This window comes from Zonotrichia albicollis, chromosome 2 (assembly GCF_047830755.1).
Source record: "Zonotrichia albicollis isolate bZonAlb1 chromosome 2, bZonAlb1.hap1, whole genome shotgun sequence".
NCBI classification, from domain to species: domain Eukaryota; kingdom Metazoa; phylum Chordata; class Aves; order Passeriformes; family Passerellidae; genus Zonotrichia; species Zonotrichia albicollis.
The window spans coordinates 80079625-80106504 of record NC_133820.1 but is presented as its reverse complement, the minus strand read 5'-3'; the positions used below and the strand labels follow the sequence as shown (position 1 = coordinate 80106504).

The window sequence follows — 26880 nt, the reverse complement described above, 5'->3', positions numbered from 1 at the left end:
AAAGCCTCTGTGCAAAATTTTTGTCTAATTTCTTTTGCTAAAGGAGGGAAATAAAAGGCCTATGACAACTGCAGCAGTTTTCTTTCACGGGAACAAGAAAAAAAAAGTCTTTAAAAGCTTCAATGCAAATAGAGGCATTACTTGCAATATTAACAGATAAAAAGTTATGATAATAAAAATCATATTTGTCTAAGGCAAACATAAAAAAGGACTAAAGCCAGTAACAGCTTAGACCTTTTTGCTGTAGATGTAATAAAATAACATTTGTCTAACATTTTAATGTATTATTTTATATTTAGTATTTTAAATGATGTCTTCATTTCATTGTAATTGAATTTCTAAATATTTGGTATTGCTCATTTGGAACAAAAGATAAATGCAAACTGTAAAATGCCTTTGGATGTTTGTATTTTCTAAGTTCAGTTTTACTACTATTATAATTCCTGGTTGGAGTCTATGCTGCAAATTTCAATACATGCTCTCAATCCACTGGCATCTATTTTTACAGGAAGGACCTTAACAACATCTTTGCTTATGCTGATTAAGAAAAACATGCTAAAACTCTGGTGCTACCTGCAAGCAGGTCCCTGTTGGGATTTTTTATATAAATAGCAGAGACATACAGAGATAGCAGATGAAAGGGCCAAGAGCAGAGCATGCTTCTGCCCTAGATTACAGCTATCTCTTACAAATTTACTGCTTTGATCCTGGGTGTGTTCGATACTCTATTTTTCATATATTTTAAATACTTCTCCATGCGTCTTCAGAGACCAGCACTGGTGCCATGAGCAAACCAGGGAGCTAACCACAAGGTCTTGAAATGACATTCAGCAGGAGGAGGAAAAAAGGCATTAGATAAAAGAAAATGCACACAGAGGGGAAATCCTTTAGATACAATTGTTTTCCCATGTTTAGCAAGGTTATTCATGCATAAAAGTAGTTTCTTGCTATTACTAGAGATTCGTCAAGCCTTTCAAATTTTTCAGCCTCTACTGTAAGCAGTACTTTGAGCAGCATACATACTGAGACGTGCATTGAGTCCACTGCAGCCCAAAGCTCTCTCTCCCAACTCTCCCTCTCTCTCTCACACTACACCCATTTGTTTACACAGGGGGTTCAGGGAACCAACAGCCTTCTCTGTGCATCTTCCCTCCTGCCCCCACATTGCCTGACTTCTACATCTCTCTCTACTACACACACTGGTTTCCAAGCCATTACACCAGGCTCTCTTGGCTCATTAACAAGGAAACAGATGGACAGTGAAAAAAGAAATTGTGCGGAAGCGAACATTTAACGGGGTCAAAGACACCGTAAAGGCAATTAGTGGCATGTCCAGACCCTGGAAAAGTAGTCACAACATCACTTCCCAGTAAACTATGGCACTTGGCATTAACTGCAGGTCTTAAACAATGCAGCTTGGAAATCTCAATACTATCTAGCAGCAGTTATGTAGAAATAAACAATCAGGTGGAAGTCACTGAAATTAATGCTGACTTCAGGTGGAGAAATACTACACTCTTCTCTGGAATTTTAACAACTTGGGGGGAAGAGTTAGCTTAAAAGAACTCCACTGATCTGACCTGTCTAAGTAACAATAAAAGCAAGATTTCAAAGCTTCTGTTTGGTACCTGGGGACTTTCTTAACTGTTGTGCGTTCAATTAGTTTATTTAATTGTTCCCCCATTTTGTGTATTACTCCCCCATTTTATGTATTGTATCCCCCTGTTTAATGTAAATGGTTCTGCCCTCCCCCAGTTTAGCCCTGCCAGTTATGTTATCCCCATGGCAACTCCCACCATTGGGGTTGTCAGTTCTTTTGGTTATATAATTTCTCCTCCCTCTCCTTCCCTTATATGTATATTGGTTCCTCCTCCCTGGGCCCAGTCAATCACCCCCCACTCCACCCAGCTTTCCAGAATCTTCTTCCTCTGGGGGTTGTGGTTGGCTGAGGTCCCGGGGTCCCTTTACTTTGTGTCTATTGGGTTCCCCCTTATGTCAGTTATGTTAAGTTCATCCCTTCACCCTTCCCTATTGGATCCCTGAAAATCCCTCCCATATACACCCCCCCCTTCCTTTAAAAGCTCACTTCGCCATTCCCTTGGGGCCATTCCCTGGTTGGTGCTCCTGTGTTGGTTTCTCCCGTTCATCAATAAACCGACTTCACCCCCAGAGAGTGTGCGGCTCCTTCTCTCGTCCCATCGGCAGCGAGTTCCGTCGCAAGCCAGACCAGACCGGGGCCTACAGATGTCGAGGGGGGCTGGCAGTTTATGCAGCTGGGTGTCGGCCTCTACCTTGTGCTAGCCGGACATTGACTTTATTGGCCACATACACCTCGCCCCACTTAACTACATTAACATTTTATAATGTGATAGTAGGCAAGCAGTGAGAGAAGCAACATATAACAGTGACACCAAGAAAAAAAATATTTCAGGGTTTTTCTAGCTGTTTTTTAGAAACTTCTAGAACATGGAGTTGAGAGGAATACAAACACATACAACTAAGTATATCGGGCTATTTGGAAAGCGCTGTGCATGGACCAAGTTACTACGCTGGGAACAAGGCTTTCAAATGCTCCCCAAGGTTCGTGGGGATGATGCCGCCAGGAGTGAGCTCCTGTATCCCAGCAGAGGCCATGGCCGCTGCTGCACAGCACCATCTAATGGGAGACATCCCGTACGACTCACGACCATGGGCTCTGCGCTCCTGCACAGCCCTTCTCCTTGGCAGCACATGAAAGAAATCGCCTCTGGCACAGAAATTAAATAATTGCAGTCAGAGGAGGAAGAACGGCTGTGGAGGAAATTGAAGTCCAAGGGAGCCACAAAAGGATGGCGTGCATATGAAATGATGACAGGAGAACAACTAGATGAGGCAGAGTATCAGTGGGGCAAAGGAATAAAGAAGTTTAGGCTCAGCAAGTTGTGCTGATCAACGTTTGCCAGTGATTAGGTGTTTGCAGAGTTCCAAAATATGAATCTGCCCTATCAGAGCATTTAAATAAAAGGGAATATTTGGTGAACAAGTAGCAAGCTAGTCAAGTGTTTTTGTACTTTGAGAACTCTGAAATGAATATGTTCTTGGGCTTAACCACACAGCTTTCAGCTTTTAAGAGGATCCTGTTGTAGCTACAGCTCCTTCAAAACCCTTTCATCATCTCAGAGCAGGCACAGTGCCACGCTGAACGGTAACCACACATTACTCATAATTATAGATATATTTCCCCACCCCCTCAAAAAAAAAAAAAAATCAAACTCCTTCACTGTTTGAGATGTATTGCCTTTACAAAAAAAAATCAAAGGTCATTGCTAGCAGAAATCAGGGATCAGGCTACTAACAACCTCAAAATCAGGACTTCACACTATTTCACAATTAAACATTTCTTGACAAGGTCCCTCTTTAAGCACCACATTGCCCTGTCACGTGTCCTTCCTAGCTGAATGTTTTGGAGTTGATGGAGTATTGATGGAGTATTTATTAAGCCAAGCATTACTTGCCAGCTCTTACTCTCCAGAGATCCCTGATGCATGGCTTGCAAAACCACAGACAACCAATGCACTATCAGCTGCCAGTCACACACAGCCCCACGCAGGGATGATTGCTGCACTACAATTAAAGAATTAAAGTGAAGAGCACAGAGGTCCAGAAGGGAAGCACTGCTGCTCTCCCAAACTCTTTTAACACTTCCTCCTTCCCATCCCCCTTTCTTCTTCAACACCATCACTCATCACTCCACTTCTGATCCAGGTGAGCATTGCACATGACCCAGGTGTTACTCAACCACCTCCAGCATGACACTTCCTCCAGCCATTCCACTGCTCCTCTGCAAATGCAGCGTTATTTATTTCATTATTTGAGGAGCCAAACTGGTTTGACAGAGTGCTTTTGCCTCCTTGCTTGGGTGTGCAGAGGAACCCAAGATAAGATTGACTATCACAGCAGCTACCCAGAGTTGCTATGTACACTGCCCAGAGGTAGGATTTAATTACCAGTCAAAAGGAGTCTATCTCCCCCGATTACATAAGAAAATTATAGTTTGCTTGTATTTATTATGACATCCTTGCAGAAATGTTCGCAACTCTTTGTAAACAATTCCATATTCTGCAAGGGTGAGGAAAAAATTTACATCAGTCTCTATATTCAACTCATAAAGCATTTAAAATGTGAATCCTTGATATCCACCTTTTTATATAATTAGAAAATTCCATGTTGATGAATTTTTTTTGTTCTTACTAAGAGGAAAATACGTCAGCAGGGTACTAAACAATTTCTCTGCATATGGCAAATACATCCTTTCTCAAAGACACACTCTGACCTTAAGTGTTGTGTAGAAAAACAGTGTGTTCAATAAGCACTGGGCTGGTTCACGTACATTCACATAATCTCCCCTAATGATATATCTACAGCGACTAAAAAAGCTCCACAAAACACACACAAAAAAGCTCTGACACACATGCAGGCAAATTGCACTAGAAAACATATCCAGAGCTACAAAAACAGTTTTCAGACTACTCTCTTCTACACATTTAGTATGTTTGTACCTTGAATCTTCTTTTTAGATTATGAGCAGATGCATGTTCTTTGGGCATTTTTTGTCTTTAGCTTAACTTTATTTATTTAAAAATAACAAGGTATTAAATGGAGAAATACCATCGGTAATCCGTACAGTTTTTTTTCATAGACAGAATTATCTATGCCCTGGAAGACTGAGATTTTCTTCTATCATAGGCAAGATGCCTCAAGCATTTCGGGTTTGAGCCACAATGGTTTCTGTGACCAGCTGTCTTCCAGGGCATGCTAACTCCAGGAATGTCTGAAACTTTGCCTAGCAACAGACAAAGCACAGACTGCCCCCAATTTAAACATTTTACTCTATACATGTTGCATGAAGTTATGCCAATTTCTGCTGCTCGATCTAGTAAGTGGTTGGGATTTCTACATGAAAAATGTTACCATTTTATTTGAAGCTCATAAAGATGTTTCTCCTACCATTAAAAAAAAAAAAAAAATTTGGAAAGTGCTTTTAACATTAGGTCCAGTGCTTTATCAAAGCAGAATGATGTCTCTGTGGATTTTTTAATTCAAAATTCCATAGAGGAATGATACTTTGTAGCACTGATGCCATTTCCAATGCAAGATTTAATTCTGGTTTTGGGGGCATCACAAAACCATGTCTTTTATTGGTCATACATACTCAGATCATTTGTTAGAACAAGAAGATTGATATAATTTCAGCTTGAAACATCCAAACATGACTTGCATAACATTTAAAGACTAACAAAGGAATTACCCCACTGAGTTAAACCAGTTGTCCATCCCACCCACCATCCTCAGCCTGGCAGTGACACATAGCAGGTCTGTCAGCGCGTTTGCAGGGTGGAGAGGGAGGACACCAGTACTTGAATATTTAGAGCAGAGGTGTTCTAGCCTTCTCTATAATTAAATAGTAAAAAACACAGATAGGGAGAGCAACACATCTTTTCATAAACACTCCTCTTGCATCAGAAATCATTACAGAAAGGAGAAATGTCACCCACCACTTCCTCCTGTGCCTGCATGCCTAGCTTTTTAAAATACTTGGTTGCTTAAAGATGTCTTTGTTTGCACTATACAACTATGGAGATGTGCATCCAGAAGAACTTGAACACAAGTCTAACTTGTGATAAGTCCAAGGTGATAAATGTGTGCAATGCCTTTTTAACTAAGGCATGTACCCATGAATATCCCACTAAAAACTCATGCATCTTATGCAGGACAGTATTCTCCAAGCCTGGTGCCTCAGATTGAGAGCCTGTGTTGGTAGCAAGTGGGAATTCATACACCAGCTGGGAATCACTGCAAAACTGATCTCATATCTCTTGACATATTCTGACCTCTGCTGTTATAAAGTGGAATTTATTTTGACAATTTTTTTCTTTAAAACACTTCCTTCAGCTGAAAAAGAACTTTAATATCTCCGATTATCAAGGGAGAAGAAATGATGGGAAAATCACATTTATTTTACACCATAAAAACATAAACAAAGTTTCCATACTTTTTTCCTCCCCTTCATGTTTCTGCCTTCCTGTCATCTACTGTAAACTGTGTCATTTGATTATTACATAAATACACACACTTTGGTGTTTTTTTGGGATCTAGACACTCTGTATGCTCCCAGTCATCTCTCTGAGAATGAATTGTTTTACGCTTTTGTGATGGATACCAGCAAAAACACCCAGCCCATACCAAAACAGACACTACCACTAATCTGAAATCATTCATACTAATTTTAGACAGCACTTTTTTTTTTTCCAGTGCCAGTTGCACTTTCACCACCAAAATACTCTACAGTAGCCTAGCAAGCTCTAAATCGTGTACAAGTCTAGGACTCTGCCCTGAATTTTGACAGTATTACTTTCCTGTATATAGGAAAGAAATCATATTCTAAATATGCCATACATTAACATCAGTGAAAAATGTGAATGTGAATGAAGGATGGTATATTGGCTGGCAAACTTTTGAAAGCAGCAAAACAATTTTTTTAAGTTATAGGCACATTTTGAGGGGAAAAGAAGAAAGAGAGGGTGTCCATCATGATCCTCTGCTTCCAAACTTCTCTTTCCCTTTGGATAAGAAGTCTCCTCTCAGACCTTATCTTGAATTTGAACATTTGAACCTGTACTGTACTTATCACAAATGCTCAAAGAACATTTCCTCTCCTTTTCCTGTCGTAACACCTGTCACACTTCAAAATAAAATTGCATGTGCAGCTTACATGATTTCCACCAGACTTGCTGATTCCCCACGGCTCGAGAGATGATAAAGTACTTGATCAAATATTTATAAGCAGTATGAATTCAGACTATCTCCCAGTCAGAATACCCTTTTGATTAAGGAATAGAAAGACAGCAACACAGTGCAAAAGGAGTGTTTCAGCACTACATGCTAATTTTATCTTTATGTCTAACTAGGGAACAGACCCTAATCTAAAATCAGCTAGTTCACCTTTATGCCAAGAACCTACCTCTTGTAGTTCTAAACATAAGAAATAGTCTTGTTCAGATATTGTCACCATTAACTGTGTTCTCTCTAAGCAATACTAAAATTAATGGATTTTTTTATTCTGCATGCAACAACTTTATTTTCTCCTTTATGCATAGGTTTTTTTTTTTGTTGTTGTTTTTTTTTTTTAATCTTTGAATACTTTGCTTCTGCTGTGAGAAACATATAGAAATTTGCCTTCACACCTTTGCTGGAGTAAACACAGGAAATGCAACTGCATAATGCAGATAAACCATGGACTCTTATAGGATCCTCAACTACAGCTACAAAACAAGCAGCCATTAAAGCCCAGCACAGCACCTTATCCCACCATACAGACGTCCCAAGACAGCCTGTTAGCTTACACACACTCCCCATTTCAATAAACATCCCCACACATTCTGTTTTGCCCCAGTTAAAACCACCATTTGCTGGAAACCCCAGTTTCAGTGTGGACCCCCCAAAATGTTACTGCACTTCCAGTGACTGATGCCTAGACTGTTAGCAAGGATGGTAAACAATGAGTTATACACATTTCCACAAGTGTCCTGTGGGATTTAACATTACAGCTGACTTTTACAAATATGGAACTACTTCAAATAAGACATGTTAAAACATCTCAGCTTCCCACCCAAAAATTTTATTAATTAATATAAGAGTCTTGTACAATATAAGGAGGAAGCCTTAGTTGTGTTCTCTTCGTAGAGAGACCACCCAGCAGCTTACTGCAAGTGGTCTCAAGGCTTTATTAATTTGATTGAACATCTGTCAGATTCTGTAATAGCCTTGAAAAGAAAATAATAAAGTACTATGGTTAGTTTAATTTTGTATTCTCTCAAAAAAATAGGATGAGAAATTGAATAGCCGAAGCCAAAGTACAGCATGGTTAATCAGGAAGTTTGAGAAACGAATTCACAAAAATAGAAGTGAATAAAATTCATACAACTACCAAAAATAGGCAAGTTTAGGTTAAAAAGTAACTAAAGACAACATACAGAGAAGAAATTCTGTGGTGCTGCTAGGGGAAACAGAAAGGACAGAGCAGGCGTGAGGAAAGTAAATAAAGAGATAATGAAAAGATGGTTATGATGTTCAGTTAAAGAGCTGGCAGATGCTTCAGAGAAGCATAGGACTGGGAAAACAACCACTGAGAGTGTAAGTGTTGAGATGGCAAAGCCTGGAAGAATTTGCATAATTAAAGTTCTTGTCTGTTCTAGAGCACGCTCTAAGCCATTAACAATTATCTTCAACTCAAAGGGCTGGAAAGGTCTCACTGACTGGAAAAAAAAAATAAAAATAAAAGATCCCCTTTTGAGGCATGATGACATGAGAAAGAAAACAGAAAAAGGATTAGAAAAACATTTAGACTACTCTCCCCAACTTTAGCTTCTGGAAGGGTATTAAATATTGCTGACACATCACCAACACAAGGACATAACTTTTGAAAGAGAAGAACACTTCGGTCTGAAAAGACACTTTTTCCCTGCCTTGGCAAATAAACTGGTTTGACACAAGAAAAGCAGCAAGTGTGCTATAGATTAACTGAAGGGATGCAACTGTAAAAAACCCTTGTTATTTTATTTAAAGGCAAACTGTGGAAATGCAGTCTAGGTAAGGAGATTAAAAGGCCATGACATGAAAGTTGGAAGACAACACATGTCAAGAGCAGGTTTCTATTGTGTTCACTGGGATACGGTACTAAACTGGACCCAAGAAAAGCTATTTTAAATAACTCTAGTGTGTTCTTAACAAAATTAGGTAATGGACAACCACCATATTATTTACCAACTCAACCTGAGACCTTGCATGAAACAAAAATTCCATGTTCAAGTCCTAAGTTGAAGCACTGGTGCAAAAGTTCAGCAAGAAAAACTCAGGGTTGGCTATGAAATCTTGCTCTTAAAACAGGGCAACCAAACATATGAATAGGATATTCCTGTACATCTCTTACAACTTGTACAACTTTTTTTTTCAACAGACAATGCCACTTTTCCTTCAGCCATCCTCATACTCTTTTATGCAATGACTCTGTTTTAAATTGTTATTCACCAGTCTGTATTGGTGCAGTAGGTGTCCTGCTCTTAGTTTGGGTCATGCTGTTTCATGTATTGTGCTTCAAGAAAAGACACTTAGGAGTATGAGGACTAGTTATTGCAAAGAGGAGATGAGATACATACTCCAAATGTATCAAAGTAAAATTTGCACTATTGGATTTACTTCACAGCAAAGAAGATTGTCAGGCATTAGGGAGGAAAAGTTAACCAGGAAAGTTAAGTACCAGTTTTTAAGAGGTTAAAATTTGTGGAGATAGATAGATAGATAGATAGATAGACAGACATGCCAGGAATGGTCCAAGTATAAGAATATTCAATTTTACAAAAGAGTAGACATGAACTATGTGACCGCTCAGCTTCTCTAAGGCATATATATGCAATTCCTACATAAAAGAACTTATTACTCACTCAGTCTCATCATCTAAATAACAAACCCAGTAAAAATTCTTAGTTAAGCATGTATGTATCTCCATGATTTAAGGAGATACAAGACAGAACAAAGTGAGTTTCAGGGAGAGTTTTGGTGGCGTTTTGGAAATCAGGTACTTTGCAGCAGCTGCTCAAAACACACAATAACCTAGATGCAAAAAAAAAAAAATCTACAAAAAAATCAGTTTATTTTAGGACATACACTCCAAGTGCCAAAGCAGAAATTTGAACCTGTAGTGCCTACTATGACATGGCATTGTTAAAGCAACAGAAAAGAAAGATGGTATATGCATGATGGAGGGGACTGACAATACCACCCCCACAAGTATCTTTAATTATTCAGATCAGGATAATTGCCAACTCTGAGGGGACAACATTTAAGTGGCACTTACACTACCCAAACACCAGGCTCTGTAACTAATGTTGTAGTAAAAGATGCACAGAGAGATAGGATTTACTAGAATTTGAAGGCTACGTCCAATTTATGCTCTCCAATGAACACTTTAATCAATATTTTTGTATGGTCTGTTAATTCTTATCACTTGCTGGGGGTAGGGAGGAAGAAACTGGTTGGTCTTTATGTGCAAGGTTACTAGTGTTACACTGCTTAGGGATGGCCCACCTGTGCTTCTCCAGTGACCCTGGAGATGCCTGCAGAGATGGGAGAGTGCAGGGTGGCGGGGCTGAGGATGCCTGTGCACCCTTTCTGCACTTCCACAGAGACTACATTATAGTCAGGTAACAAATTAAAAAATCTGGTTTCCCTTTCCTTGATGTCTTGAGCTAGTAAAAATGACTGACCTACAAGCTCTGAAGGACAAAGGGCTCCTGCAATGACAGTGATGTGGGAATAAGGCGGGTACCTGTGGAGAGAAGAGTTAAAACCACAGCAGGGTTTTCTTTGAAGAACCTCCAGAAACCACGTAAGAAAAATAACTTTTATTTTTTAGGGGAGGAAATATTCAAAGTAAAAGCAGGTCTGGACTTCATTACATAGCTTTTGGTCATAGGTACATGAATCCACCTGCTCAAGGTATTACTTAAGATACATATTAAAAAAAAAAAAAAAATTTAAAAAAAATCAAGTTTTTGCTACCTCAAGGAAGAACATGCAAACCTGAACATAGCCTTGTGCCAGAGGTGCAAACAGAAGCACAGGACAAAAGTAGAGAACCCTAGAAGATGTGCTGTTCATGTTTGCATATGAGCAATGGGGGGTGAGAAGATGAGAAGAGCCACTTGAATTTCTGCCCTGTCCCCTCCAGCCCACACCAGCAAAGCACCCAGCACAGCCCTACATAACCCTGCCTCAGGTGTGCAACAGGGACATGACATTTGCTGCACCTTGGTCTCCTTCCTTCATCTATACCCATGCATGCTGGAAAAGTTGCAAGCCTGGATAATTCCAGTTCCACTGCTGCTTCCAGTGATCCTGGGCAACATCACTGCTGAATTCAGGGAAAGTACACAGAAACCAGGCAAACTGAAATAGCCCCAAGGCCTGGTGACTAAATATTCCATGGTAATGACACTTGGCAGCAGAACCTCAAAAAATCAAATATAATTTACTAGCTTTTGACATTTGGAGGTTGCTCTTCAAGGTTTTGTTTGGACAAAGATTTGTAGTAGTCAAGGCCACACTTTAAAACGTACAAAAATCATACCAATGGATATCTCTTATCAAAAGATATGGCTGTGAAAAGTCACTGTCAGTCTTTGCATTAGATTTATTAATAGATGTCAAAGAACAGATCTGGAGTCAATAAAGTAAATTACCCATCGTCCATTAATTACTCAGAAAAAACAAATTAAAATTAAATAGCATCCAACAAAACAATCAAAAGTGTTGTTAACATTCTTACCTACATGCAGGAAGAAGGCTACAAGGTAACTACCCAAAACACATTTAGCCAAAAGCAAAGGGTACAGCAAAACAATTCTGAAACATATATTTAACATTATTTGAAAACATCCTATTATGAAACAAAAGATTTCCTTCATAAACAGTGCAATGCTAAGTTGAAAATCCCTGCAAAATTTTTTCTGAATCCTTGGAAAGTTGCAACACTCTTCAATAGAAGACATTGTTTCTTTAACAAATCTGAAAACAGCACAAAGTGAAACTGGGTTAAGAAGTAAACATTTTGACATCGAGAGAATTTTTTTGTGAATAAACGTGTGAAACCCATATCTCCATTAAAAATATTTAAAAACCCTACATGGGGGAAATACTATGGCAGAAAATTCTTTGCAACTTTTTACTAGAAAGCAATTTTGCAAACATTATAAAGATCTCCATGCTACTCAAAAATACACAGCAGTTCATAAACAAAGTAACTGACACAAAACAGCAACTCAGCTTCTGTCTTGATTCTAATTTTTCACATAAATGAAACATCTGTGAAATTCATAACATCTGAAAGCAGAATACACATTTTTTCAGTATGACACAGTAAAGGGATATTTTAAGATGCTGGAATGTCATTAATTTGTGCCCCTTAGCTCAGCAATTTGTAAATGATTAGCTCTAGAGAACCAAAACAAAGTAGAGCCTGTCTAAGCCAATTTTATCCAACCATGAGGGTTTAAATTAAACACCGTTTATAATCTAATGCCAAACCCCAGCATCTATTATTTATCATAAAATTGGGAAGGACATCTGATGGCTTCCAGTAGGTACAGGAAGCCATCATATAAGTACAACTTTATTATATTCTTATGTCAGCCTAAATCTTGGCCCTTTCAGTTTCCTAAGATTTCAAACAAGGATCTACATTTCTGCTGGTAACCAAGCCCCTGAGGAGCCAGTTTAGCTTGAGATGTCACTGTCAAGCCTTTTCCTATAGTGTCAGTAGGAGGGAGGGCAAGAAGAACACAACTAGGCACAATGCTGTTTAACCATCTATTTTTCTGGTTACAAGAGAACTGGGATTGTCACACCTTAAAAAGGAAGGAGACTTGTCCTATCAATGTTCCTGTTCACCTCAGCTGGGCAATTTCCTTACTCTGATGGGCGCCACTAAAGCATTCAGATTGTTTAACATCCTATGCAAATTCCTGGGGATGAATGTTCCAATCTGCCAGCACACAGACAAACAGAAATCAGCAAAATCAGCAATATGCTAATTCAGCATGATGCTGAACTTAATGCAAACATCCCTAAAGGTATTCAACAGGAGATGGGAAGCAAGACAAATCTGGGGACTGTAGCATGAGTTACAGCAGAAGGTCCACATGATGATATTCAAAACAGAAAACCTCACTCCACAGACTGTTTAGGATCTGAAACAAAGAATCTTTACCTCCTCCTAAAAAGACCCAATAAAACAAAAACCCACAGAAAACCTCCTCCAGCCATGAATACATCTTAAAGTTGTGGCAGACATTCAGTACTAACAACCTTGAACCTTCTCCCCCACAAATTTAATCTCTGCAGAGTGAAACAAATATTAATAATTGTAAAGTACACAAAGTGATTTTGCTAAGGGGGTAATTAGCAACTTCATTTCAGTTCAGCAGCTGATTTTGAGTTGGCTTTAAACCAACAGGAGCTTAAAAGAACCTATTACAGGGATAAGTTTCTGAATAAACTTGTGAGTTACTTGCTGCAGTTTGATGTGGCCCTCAGACTTCAAAGGCCCCTTTCATAAGAAAACAGGACAAAGACAGAGAAGTCTTTATCATCATTTATGGTAAATAAGAGACAAATCCTCTACACACTAGAAAGCTGATGCAAGGAAAAGACTGAGCTTTGCATGAGCTTCATCAACATTTTAGGAGCCCTAAATTATCCAGTAGTTTTTTGATTAGATGATGCCAGTAATTTGGAAAGGCAAGTAGTCCAGAAGCACAGAAGCACACAGATAAAAAGCCTCTGCTACTTTGCTATCAGCAGATGTTTGTGAGGACCCATCACCAGACTGCAGAGGAGCACGTGCCCAAGCATCTCCTGACACCTTAGGTGAACAAGCCAGGGCCTCCATCCTGGGCACACACAGCTCAAACCCTCACAGCGCCCTCCTGCTCAGCCTCAGGGATTCCCATTGCCCTAGTCATGGACATACAGGCACAACTGGCAATCCCTGGCATCTGGGTTTACAGGAATTGCATGGTGAAGTCATAGCACCAAATACACGCACTGCTGACAATTAGGCCACGCAGAAACATAAGGAATATCCCCTCACCAGAATTCACTGACAGAAAACCAGCAAGGACATACAGCTTAAAATTAACATAGTGTGAAATGAGAAGTACAAGCCCTTAAGTGGAAAACTGCCAAATGTAATTTTCACAATTACCATTTAATTTAAGAAGCAGATCAAAAGGAGCGCATCATTTACATTTTCAAACATTAAGTTTTAAAGATCAAAGACCTCTAGTATTTCCAGACTGCATATATGTAACTTGGTTCCAGTAATGAATCTATGCAGAGGGAGAGCATGAGCTGTTCATTTGCTCTATGCAGCAGTTTCCCCATCATCTGTGAGTGCAGCATGTGATATCTGCAACAAGCATCATCAGCAAGCTCCCACTGACCCTAAAATATGAATTGAAGCAAGGGGTTTTAAGGCCTAAAATAGCATTATGCCAATTTTCTGACTGCTGAACTCTCTCCCTGAAACTAGCCATTGCTTCAGAGATTTTTTCACAACTGTAGCCTGACAGCTATGACTTATGCAATGTTCCAGAGGTCATTAAAGATCCCACATTACCAAAACTGTGTTCTTGTGACAGTGCTGTAGCCTAATTATGCTAAAAAGTTAAATACAGAGAAGTGCACTATGCAAATATTCTGAACCACGTCACTTAAATTTCATGTAGCAATGAAACAACAGCAGCTGAGGCAATGTTTTAGTGACCACTGGGAGCTACTGCAACAGATCCTGGTCAAATTCACTGTAAAGTAGAAAGTGTCTTGGAACTCATAACCTGAAACCTCATGCCTACTTCTAAGCACTTCCCAAAAACCCACAGCTCAGAATTCAATATCAAAACCAGATTTTTCTTGGCAGAAAACCAGAGAGCATCATTACCATAAAACCTATGCTAAAAAAGACATGATCATTTGAACAGAGGCAGTAAACAGGAGCTGCTGGTGGAAGTTGAGATGATGACCAAAACTTCTAAGCTGAGGAACACGACACCACCATGCATCTAATGGGGGCAGCTGTGTTCAGTACTTGATTGCTGGTGCTACCATAACCTTCAAACCCCAAATCTTCCTTCTTGTGCACCAAGATTGTCAGTACACCACACTGTCTATCAGAGTGGTCCCAGGCATGGGATGGATTTTTAGGTGCATATCCCTTATGTTTCTATTTCTCTTCCAAATCCCAGGATTAAAACCACTTGAAAAGTAGACAGGAGGGGATATATAATACTAACATTTACCCAGAGACTTTAATTCTTATAATATGTCATTAACATCTAATAAAGGAAAGAAAAGGGCACATGAAATCCACAAATCTCTAAACATGAACAGGTTTGAAGCAGCTTTCTCAAGAACAGCTTTTCCAATAGACACTTCTCATGATAAGGATGATGCATTCTCTAAAGACTATAAAGCTCTTGAAAGGATGCAGAGCCATTGTATTTTAACAATAGCTGAGGCACCTATGTACTAGTACTTTGGTAAACAGGTCTTCCTGACAGATAAAAGCACTGAAGCAAGTTTCGTACTTCAAATCTTCTCTCTCAAAACATTACAAAAAAGTGAGCAGGATCCAGGCTCTTTAGATGAAGGAACAATGAGCTATGTCTGGTTGCAATTAATGCATAGCAATCTAATCTCAAAGGATATTTATATTGCATAATGCTGTGGGTATTCTTGCTAGACCTTTACTGGCTCACAAGGACTTCTGTGTGACAGCAGCCATGCTGCTTCCAATTTCCAGCCTACATCAGGTAGGCAGACACAATCAAAGCATGTAGAAGTCTCAATTTTCAGCTCATCAAAAATTAGTACCACTACATGCAACCTAAACAACATTTTATGCATTGGTAGATTAAAAAATTAGTAAAATTGGTGCACTTCACATCTGCCTCCACTAGCAGTCTGGAGAAAAGCGCCCCTGCCCAAATGGGAATACATATTTCCTGCCTCCAGGAAAAAAAAAAAAAAAAAAAAAAAAAAAAAAAAAAAAAGACAAAAAAAAAGAGGACACATACACTACTTTACTTGAGTGTAGAAACACTGAGGTTGAGATGAGAAGAACCTGGAGATCCAGATTTCATCTCCACGTCCTGCCCCCAGGATCAGTGTGTGTTCAGCTGAGTATGCACAAGATTCACCTGTTCCCATACTCCAGAACAGTGCAAAAATAAAGGTAAAACATGGCCCAAGCTACAGCCACAGCACAGCTGGGTTAGAGATAACACTCTAAGGAAACAACAAAAATAAGAGGAGGGTGAGGAAGGCTGGTATACCTTTATGAATAGCCAAGACACACCAATATCCTCTCCTCATTCCATTCCCCCATATCAGAAATGTGACAGAGACAGAGAAGTCTTCCACCTCCAGAGAGACATTCTCCTCTATCCTACCTCCTCAGCTAATCACAGGGGGAAGAGAGAATAATCAGATGAGTCACCACTGGAAATGTGCACGGCTGGATCAGCTCTAAGCCCCCACTGCAGCAGACACAGGGAACAGAACTGCTGCCAGCTTCCCAGCCACATCTGCCGCGCTGCCGGGAGCCGCCGCTGCACTGCCACAGCCTGCAAGGGTCCTGCAAGAGACCTGCCTGCCTGCACACACCAAACCCTGGTGCTCAAATGTGCACGGCAAATATCCTGTGTTCTGACAAAAAAAATTAACCATTGCACTGAGGATCACACAACAGCGTTATCTTCCTTGACTATGGTATATCTAAGTATATTTAGGGAAAGAACATTCGCGCTTTTACCATCATTTCCAAAGGAAGAGAGTTTTCACAAAGAAAGATCAAAGATTCTACTGGGAAATGGAATGACACAAGATTTTAGTTGCCACAGTAAAGAAAAAAAAAAACTATTTTAGAAATTCTTAGCTTGGAGGAAAGAAAGAGAAGAAAAAAAAAGAACTGTAAGCATGAACATATAAGCATTTTTCAGTCAGGTATAACAATAGGCTTCCATGTTCCATGGTAAGTAAAGCAGATGAGATACTAATTTTAAAATATGTGAAAAATTAAAATAAGTGTAGTAACACGTTCAGAAATTTAGAATAGTCTGAGACCGCATTCTCCCAATCTTTTAAATGGCTAAATGCAAAACAAATGCAAAACACCAGAAAACAACATATTGAAAAAGCTGGCACATTCTATGAAATTTCACTATTTAAATACTTACAAGGTGAGAAATTAATGAAGGAAAAAGTAGTTATTTACAAGTAACTTCAGGTGCACATTTCTCCTCGTCCCTTTCCAAGCCTCTCTTCTCTGTCATGTCTTCAGAGCGCACAGCTCCCAGCCCTATTCCACTGACACCTGACATGCAGACCTTTCTGGAGTCTGAGATCACTTTGCCAGACCTACCCCAAAGACACAGAGGACTTTGGGATTTTATCAGACACATGAAAGCTAGGTCATTAGTGAGCAACCCAGTCTGTGCATTTTAATGGGGATTTGGCTTTGAAAACTTCATCCACATGTAAGACTTGTAGTTGTGAAGCAATACCCTCTTGAATAATCATCAAGTTGATGTTTATTATATCAGGGATTTTTTTACCTCCACAGCATCAGGCAAATGTCTGTGAAAGATATCCATCTGTACCTGGAGCTCACGCCTTCATCCTCACTCCATTTCCATTCAGTCTGAATAAGTTCAACTACAAGCAGCCCTTTTATTGAATATTGAGAACTCACAATGAAGATGCCCACCTGACATTCAAAAAAACCAATAAACCAAATTCACCCCCCATACACATATATACACCAAGGTGAGACCCTTGCAGTTAGTTAAGACAGTCAATGTCAATTTATAATACAACCCCTTGTATTTGCAAAAGAACCTGCAACCAAATGTCTGGCCCTGTTTCATTTAGGATTACATTTTCAGGTGCATCAAGTGCCAATGGCACTGTTTAGGCAAACAGAGCATGGTGACACACGGAAGAAAAGGTTTTTCCTAGAGCAAAAATGTAGTAATGCCTTTGTCCCCTGCTTCACCTAATCCTAAATAGTTTCCAAAGAAACATTTCAAGGCAGTGCAACAGGTAATGCTACAAAACTCCTCCAATGCCGTACTGTCAAACCTGGGATACTTGTTTTTGGAGGCATCAGCAAATGGCACAGTACTGCCATGACTGACCCAGGCTATGTGGTTACCACTGGCAGAAAAACTTGACACGGTGCATCCATCCACCTCTTCCAGCATCCCCAAATTCTGACACCAGCTGCACAAAAGGCATGTTGGAGCCCCATGGCGTACTGGCTGCTTTTTCCTCCACTTCCTTAAACTAAGAAGAAAAAACATCCCACACTTGTTTTTGCTCTTTACCACATCTTGGTTTGTTAGCTGACATGGTCATTCGACCACACAGAAAATCTCAGATCAAACTTCAGAAGTTAGACTTCACAATTCCTTCCTGAAGGAGAAAGTAATAAACAAATAACAAATAGCAGGGTCAATAAAGCAATTTCAGGAAAGAATTTACAAATAACGCTGGAAATGGGTTTTGGGATTAGATTGCCCCTGCAAAGGGCAGGTGATGATGACTGCAGAACTTACGGGCGAGATATCCCAGTACCTCTGAAGGACCATGTCCCAACCAACACAGCCTCAGTGAGACACAAGGACTGCTTCTTCCATAGTAGAAGTCAGTGCACAAGCATATCAAATGCTTTGGCTCAGAAACTCCTGGCAGAGTTTCTATTTAAAACCGCTCCAACTGTATTTACAAACCTTATGAAATTCATCCTGAAGAAGTTATTTATGGCTGGAAGCCAGCCTCCCTAATCCAGGTGTCTAGGTGCCCTCAACCCTGGGCACCTAGCAAACAGCTCCTGAGTCATGTAAGGAAGAGAGCCAGGCAATGGGCAGAAGCAGGTGACTTGAGAAACCTCCAGGGAGAGAGAGGGCTTGTCTGAGTTCAGGTGCCTGCCTCTCTTCATCCCACTAGTCAGCTGCAGCCCAACAGCGAGTGCTGCCACAAGGCCACCCCATCAGCACTACCTCTTCCCTGGCTGGAGCACTGGTGTCCTTCTTGCCTTTCAGGAGCCAAGCAAATACCAAATACCAGAAAACACTCTGATTTTCCCCTGAGCCAGCTCACCAGAGCATCAGAGAAGCACCACTGACACAGCAAAAGGAGGCAGGGAAAGCACAGGAGTTTCAATGACACCCTGCTGGGATAACATCTCAGCACTAACACAAAACCACATTGTCGTGGGATCTGCTGGAGGAGGACAGCTTGGCCCAAACAACAGATTTCACTGTTTGTGCTAGCTGAACTGATCTCAGCTACACTAACTCCTTTAAATCTGTGATACATTACAAGGATTTTGACTTTTTTGGCCAACACAGTAATAACTATTTCCCAAAGTTAGTATATTGTGTTCTTTTCTAATAGTAACAACTGAAAGCTGAATCACATCCAGAAACAAAACTGAGAACTTTCACATGAGCTGGTACCAAAAAAATGTGCCAACATTTGCACAACGTGTGCCAACACTGGCAAAAAAATATAAAGCAAGTCTTATAATCTTCATGCCCTTCCAAGATAATCCCAGATGTTTTGTACCACGAATGGAAAACGCTGTTGAAATTAGGTTTCTCTATTCAGTAAAACGCAAATGAAAGTTTTACAGCTAAGTATCCAATTGGAAGCTAGCATACTGTGAGTCAGATCCATACATCTTTCTTTTCATTGGAAAAATAAAAAATTAGTACTAATAATAAACACTAAATTCACAACACCTTGCAGAAGCTCACAGAATGAAGAGCAACAGAACCTATTTTAAACCAACTTATTCACTACATTCCTTTAAAGTTAGATTTTCACTTGGATTGACAGCATTCAGAAATGTGAAAAACAGCAAAACCAAAACCCTCCTCCCAAGATAATTTGGATAATAAGTGAGGTGTGTCAAGCACACCTTAGGCCAGCAGAAGCATTTCTACTACACTGGGTCTGGGAGCTCATGCTGTTTTTCATTAAACTGCTGTAGCTGGAAAGCCTGTTTAGAAAATGATAGTTAAGAGCTGTATTAGTCTTGTTAAGCAGAAAAAGGTCGGGGTTTGTTTTGTTTTTAAAAAATGTCCTGCAGGAGTGGATAAAGGAACTTTAAAGTGGAGGAGTGGTAGGTACAAGAAACAGCTGGAATGTATCTGGTTCTTACAACACAATAAAACCCAAGTGTTTTCCAAAGCTCAGCAAGGTCACCGTCTAACATAATATGCACAAGTGCTCATTATAAACTTAAAAATTTGGACCAAAAAAAGCACCTGACAAAGAAAAGGTGATAAAAGTGAGTCCGTAGTAGTGGGGGAGGAGGGGGCAATGCCTGCTAAACATGGAAATCATTATCATCATCTCACCCTCTCCCTAAACTATGGGCAGAAAAAAATGCTTGACCCACAAAACTGCAGAAAGGATCAAGACACAGTTCAAAAAAAATAAACAAAAGGACAGGAGAAAAAGCAAAAAAAGTAATGCCACAACTAACTCTAGTTGCTAACCACAAAATACAGACTGGAAGAAAACAAAAGCCTAGTCAGAATTGTCTGCAGTTCCCCTTGAACTGCAATGCATTTCCCCAGTATAGAAGACATACCCACTTCTACAGTCAACAAGTGAATTCTTTCTCAAAGTGCCTGCAGATGCTGCTTTCATGCAAAATTTTAATACAACGCTCAAAACTACAAAGAGAAACCTCATAAAGGAAACTGCATTGTGAACTCAGCTCAAAGCTATGCATGCCCATCACACAGGACTATGTGAAGACAGATTTTTGATTATCCCTGAGAATTTCCAAATACAGACTTGAAAATATATAAACCCACCTTGCAGAAACCAGGAAATAGATTTTACTCTCTAAGCAAAAATTAGTCCCCTTTTCCTCTCAAACATATTACAGACACCTTTCCTGAGATCTGGAAGCAAGGGGACAAAGAAACAGAGAGAAAAGTGTTCAGCCAGATCAAAGGGCATTACTGTCACCCTCTCTCTCTAACACATTGTTGCTAGCCCTATTATGTGGCATTTTACCACAGCACTTTCATAGTCTGCAGGCAATGGAGAGAACATTATTTCCAGGATTAAAATCCCCGCAGTATTTAGTTCACAATGTGCACATTTATACATCAATTAATATTTATACATCAACTAGATACACTTAGATGTATTCCATGAAATACACATTGCCAAGAATATACGCACAGTAATAAAATATTGATGCATCCACCTAAAGCAGGGTTAAATACACCCCTTATGTAAACGTGAGCCAGGACTTTGGCAGCTGTGCTGTAGGAAGTTCTCCAGAAACCAGCCCACCCAGGTTTTATGACTTGACAGAATTACCCAGTATTAAACATGGTTTAGGGAACAGAATATATAGATTTTGCTTCTCATTCACACATCTTTTATTCTAGCACTACTCTTTTTTTCATACTGATTAGTTCAACTTAAATAAAGGTACCTAAAAGAAGAGGATTTGAACAGTGAAATTAGTCTTCTATTTCCACAGTTATTCTTCCCATACCAGACTCCATGCATTAGATTCATGCTTGGGGGAGAAACAAAACAAAATAATCACTGAGGTAAGATCTCTATGCAAATACAGGGAAAACATCACTGCTAGACCTCTAGCTGCATTTGCAGAAGCCATGAAAATATACAGGAGAAATGCAAACTTCCAACAGCTTCAAAAAAAAAAAAAAAAAAAAAAAAAAGAAACATTTGGTGACCACATGTCAGAGACCATTCCCTGAATTTGATTGCTGTACTGTTGGTCCAAACCAAAAGATTTCAATAAGTTGTCCTGATTCTCAAGTTTTATCCTCAAGCAGACTCTTTCTATGAAGTTACTTTGCAAATCTGCTTTTTCAATTTTCTGAGTAGGTTTGAGAGGATGGGGGCAGGGGGTGCGCACACACACACACACACACATATATATATATATATAAACTTGTTTTCTTCTGGAAAAGAAAGGCCCTAAGTAATTTCCAATATCCACTGTAATGCAGTAATGCATGCAGCTGTCAATACACATCAGCATTCAAAAGAAATAATTAAGCAATTTCACTATCTATTTAATGGTCATGAAAGAGAGGAGTGGCTTTAGTGCTGTCCAGATAAGCTGGGCTTCCTTCTGCTAACACTGTCTATTAAAATTGATAAAAACCTTATCTCCTTATCTTGCTACAGAAATCTTCATGGTGAAACAGCTCTCTCCATCATCACAGTGTTAGCACCAGCAAGAACTTCTGCTGCAGTGTCCCTGCGTAAGGAGCAATTCCAGGATTCCAGGGTCCTGATTCTGACAATCTCAACACACTCTGATGAAATTAGTACCTCTCAGAATAACTGACTTACAACTCCACAGGAGTTATTAGAGAAAGAAATTCAGCTCACAAGAAGAGCTGTAATAATCTGCAATATTAATAGTTATTTGGCTGAACACCCCTTTTTCACTTCAGTGGATTTGTTGAAGTTGCTCCACATGCTTTCCTACAGCTCTGCAGCTTCACTCCAACAATTCATTCAGGCACACGCTCGCTGGCCACCCTCCACAGACTGGATCTGTACATTTGACTACTTCAGGGGGAAAAAAATCCAAGCGTTATTTGCCTCAAGGCACTTTAACTAAAGATTTACAGACTTTGTGGGTCAGGTTTCAAGTTGCTTTAGCAAGCAATTTCAAACCATAGACATTTACCAGAATATTAGAATTTGTTTAAAACACAGAAGTAGAATCAGAAGCTGAGACATTTTACAAGAAAACAGCATACACTTCTTTCCTCTCGAACTCTTCAAAGGGCATCACTCCTAAAACAGTGCAGCATGTGTTGGGGGAGAGGCACTGTGTCTCCCCTTCATTCACAAGGGTGAACTTGGTGCTGGACTGCAGAAAGGGAGAGGCAGACTGCCCTCCCACATCTTGAGACAGGAAAACAGACTCGGCAGTCTGGGATATTTAATAGCTGGGGGAAGAATGCTTTGGTTTGGAGGAACAGCTTTTGGCTTGCTGAAGTTATAATATGGAACAGAACACAGTAAAACATTTTAACCCAGATACTTCTAGCTTTGGCAAACATGTTCTTCTACCTTTCATAGAATGAGAGAAAATCCTGAGCTGGAAGGGACCCACAAGGATTAAGTCCAACTCCTGACCCTGGACAGGAGAGCCTCAAGAGTCACATTATGTGTCTGAGAGTATTGTCCCAACATTTTTTGAACTCTGCCAAGCTTGGTGCTGTGACTACTTCCCTGGGGAGCCTGTTCCAGTTTCACCACTTTTGGGTGAAAAACCTTTCCCTGATATCCAGGATAAACCTTCCTGACACAACTCCATGCTAATCACCAGTCACTGGAGAGAAATCAGTGCCTGCCCTCCGTTTCCCCTCATGAGAAGTTGGAGACTCTCATGAGGTCTCTCCTCAGTCTTTTCTTTGAGAAACTATTGCCAAGTCATGGTATTCCAATGTTTTATTCTCAGCATGCACCATCTGCCCAGCTGAGGTGCCAGGTGAAGGCTGGGTGAGTTTGATCAGCACCACTTGCTCCAGGCAGAGCTCAGGAAGTGACAAAAGTCTCAGATGCAGGAAGCCAACACCACTAAACAGCGCTGCCTTTTGTAGAAAGGACACCTGAGAAGAGCTTGAGTTTTGCCCAGAAAATGACCATTCCTTCCCCCAAAGAAGCAGACATCCTCAACAGGCAGCTCCACAGTGACTCCAGCTCTTGTTACAGGCAACATTTCCTCCCAGCTCCCAACACATGAAACACAAGAGGTTGGGGACCACAGTTTAAGAGGTCTCTGCACTGTGAAGACTTCAGACATTCCTTGTCTGCATTATCATAAAATATGTCTCAACATGAACCTGAATTAAAAAACAAAGTCTTTCTTTAAGTAACACCAGATAACAGATGCAATTTTTTGTTGTTATTATTCTTAATCAAGCTCTTGTGCTTTTTTGGTTAGGGTTGTTTGGAGGTTTAGGTTGCAGGGGGTGGGGAGGCTTGGGGTTTATTTAGTTTTGGGGGGTTTTTTGTTGGTTTGGCTTTTTGGGTTTTTTTTTTTTTTGTAGCATAAGAACTAGGAACAAATATTTGAGTGAGCCAGTGGCTGCCCTACAGTATGGAGAATTCCGCTGGGAACAGGCAGAAAAGGAACCTGATCAGGACACAGTTTTCTCTCACCAAAAACTTCAAAAAAGTACAGGGTAACATTTTTTTCATGGTTTTGGGGTATTTTTTACTCCTCTTGGGATCTGACAAATACAGCTGCTCATTCCTGTTACTAAAAAGCCCTCAGCTTCAAGGCTGGAGGTGTTTTTTTTTAAGTCTCAGAGTCCATAAAATTCTCCATTGAAATACAAAAATATGTTAACAAAGCTTTCATTAGCAAAGGGAAAGAGTAACAGTTTACAAAGATATTTTGGCTTGTTCCCTTAAATACATAGTAGCTGGTGTCTGTATGCTTTCATCTCCTCTAATGTTAGGGAGATGCTGGTACACAAAAACTTACCAAAACATCAGAAGTTCAAGTTCATAAATATTTGAAAATCTGCCTCCTCTTCAAAACTAATTGTTTAATCATTAGGATTCACCAAGTTTCACTGTCATGTATACACCACTTTGTTTTACCAAGACACACACAACCTTGGGACATGCCTCATTACCCTAAAAACATCATTACTCTTCCATACAACGGAAATGGTTAGTCTTGGCTTTTTAATCCATATGGATGTAAAGAGCAGAGAAACACAACAATTCTTCTGAAGCACAAACCTCATTTCATAGGGAAATAAATATTTACATCTTCCTTTAACATTATGGAATTCCTAGCATCCTGTTTATCAATACCTTAAGGTTTGCAAGTTACTCTCTCTACAGTAAAATGTTTCTCCAAGGGGGAAGTTTAAAAGTTACTTTAAAATAAGAACAGCTTTCACATATCAAAGGATAGCCACACAAATTGGACTGGGCAAGGGGGAAGCTGAGCATATGTTTTTTCCCCCCTACACAAACAGTGCACACTACATACTCACATTACTTTGCTAGAGCTCCCACATGCTACTGGCAGGCAAAGACACAAAACCTTTTGTAGGAATGGTACAACCAGCCAGTATCGTATGAAATCTAATAATAATTAAAACAAATCTCCAACTCCTTAAAGTAGGGCTTTCAAAGTCAACATTACACCTTAATGAAGCTTTTTAAAGCAAGCTTTGCCAATTTAAAGAAAGCAATGTATGAAAGGTGTACGTGAGAGAGGAATGCTTTAATTACTTAAGCTCACAGCTACCTCTTACAGAATTGACACATGGGGAAGCCAGGACTGCTGTAATTACCTACATTCACAGAGGACACAAAACTGACACTTGTGGAGGTCATTCACCATACCCTTGCCTTTGGTGCGCTCACTTCAACATTCTCAATAGATTTTAAGCACTAGATGTCATTGTTTTACAGAGGAAACAAAGAAACCTGAACTCAGGTCTTGACGAGCTTTAAAAGATGAGGGGTAAAAAAGTAACAAACATCCTTTTTTTGAATATTTCCTCCTTCCAAAGTTACTGCAATAGTGGTTCTGACAACACTGAGTTTCACCTTAAGTGACTAAGCACAAAGAAATAAGCTTAATATGTTAAAATACATCTAAACCAGCACTCTAAAGCTCCTCTTTAAAAGCACACCATAACTCTGAGGGAGGCTGTTCAGTATTCCTAACATTGCTCAGCTCCCAAGCCTCTCTCGCCCAGCCGATGCTGCCCTGGTCGCACTCAGGTACATGCAGGAACAACTCTCTCCCCAAGCTGTAGCACGTACCGCCCCGGTGTGACTCGGGGCAGTCACACAGAAACACGGATATTTACGTCAAGCGCTGTGTGCAGTCAGACAATCATGTTTAAAAATAGGAGGGAAGAAAATGAGTGTTAATTTCAGGTTGCTCTCTGTCCTGAACTCTTTCGAGACAGGAAGGAGTGTCTTTAATTCAGACTGTCTCGGAGCAAGCGCTACAGAAGTAATTTACAAGATGGCAAGAAATTATAAGCCTTAACGACAGGAGAGCAACCAAGCCAGCCTTTAATTTGGATTGCGAGGAGGGGGCGGTGGCGATACTGCACAGACAGACTTCTGCAAGTTGCCACGATACTTTCTAAATATAGCAGTCCGCATGTGCCCACGGGGAGCCCAGGTTCGGGGCCGCGTCCCGGGAGCCGCTGCCGGCCGGGGCAGCCCCGCGGGAGCGCGCTGCGCGCTCCGCCGTGCGGGGCTGAGCGGGACCCCGGCCCGGGACCGGGGCAGCGAGGGGCCGGCAGCCAGCAGCACCGAGAGACGCCTCACCTCCAGCCACCGCCGGGCTTCGGCGAACGCCGCCTGGAAGTCGTACTCCGCGTCCTCTCTCCCGTCCATGGCCAGCAGCAGCGAGCGGGGGGCGGCGGCGACCGCTGTCATTCAGCTGCCTCCTTTTAACGCTGCCCGCGCCGTCTCCTCCCCCTCCGCCTCCTCCCCGCGGAACTCCCCCTCCCGGGAGCTCGCTGGCGCTCGGCGGCCGCAGGAATCCGGAGAGCCGCGGGCCGTGTGGCAGCGCCGGGACCCGCGGGGCAGCCGCACGCCCGGGAGGGGCCGCGCCGCCGCGGGCCTGGCGGCTCCCTCCCGCCGGGACGCGGCGCCCTTCGCGCTCCCGGCCGCTGGAGGCCGCCCCCGGCGGCTCCCGCCCCGGCGCATACCAGGAATAGCTGGGGACAATCGCACCTTTCAGGGCCGGCCCCGCCGCCCCGGCCCCCGCCACCTGCCGCCCCGCCCGGCCGGGACTGCCCAGCGCCCTCCCTCGCTGCGGCGGGGCCGCTGGAGAGCCCCGGGAGCCCGGGCCGCCTCCCTCACCTCCGCTCCGATGGGGCTTCCTCGGCCAGCCACGGGCAGCGCTCCCGGGGAAGCGGCTCCACGCTCTGCAGTGTGTCCCGTCTGGGGACGAAGTTAGGAGCCTTTTGCTCAGCTGCGGGAGGCGTGAGAGACCCACGCTCTGTTTCCTACAAAGTGACCGAGGCGGAGGTGCCCTGGCTGAGCTGGAGGCGCACGGCTCGGCTTCCATGCTTCCCTCCCCAGCCCCGCTAGCCTCAACTCTGGTTTAGCTCCCACTACCCACACTAGTGCCCATTGCTCTGGCTCATTCGAGTCCCTGTGCCCGGCTCAGTGCAACAGATTTTTTGCGATTCCTCCATAGCACGCGCT

At 41.3% G+C, this 26880-nt stretch overlaps 1 protein-coding gene across 24 annotated transcripts in view; it reads right to left on the bottom strand.

The window, feature by feature from the left end:
* Window positions 1–26263, bottom strand: part of LMO7 (LIM domain 7) — a 131806-nt gene extending 105543 nt beyond the window's left edge. For 5 of the 24 annotated variants that reach the window (XM_074535535.1, XM_074535539.1, XM_074535537.1 and 2 more), the window contains exon 1: window positions 25993–26263. In XM_074535535.1, coding sequence (XP_074391636.1) covers window positions 25993–26103 — 111 coding nt within the window. In that variant the 5' untranslated portion in view covers window positions 26104–26263. The remainder of the gene's footprint in view (window positions 1–25992) is intronic. The other 19 variants (XM_074535559.1, XM_074535558.1, XM_074535561.1 and 16 more) reach the window with 9 other exon arrangements.
* Window positions 26264–26880: the final 617 nt, after the last annotated feature.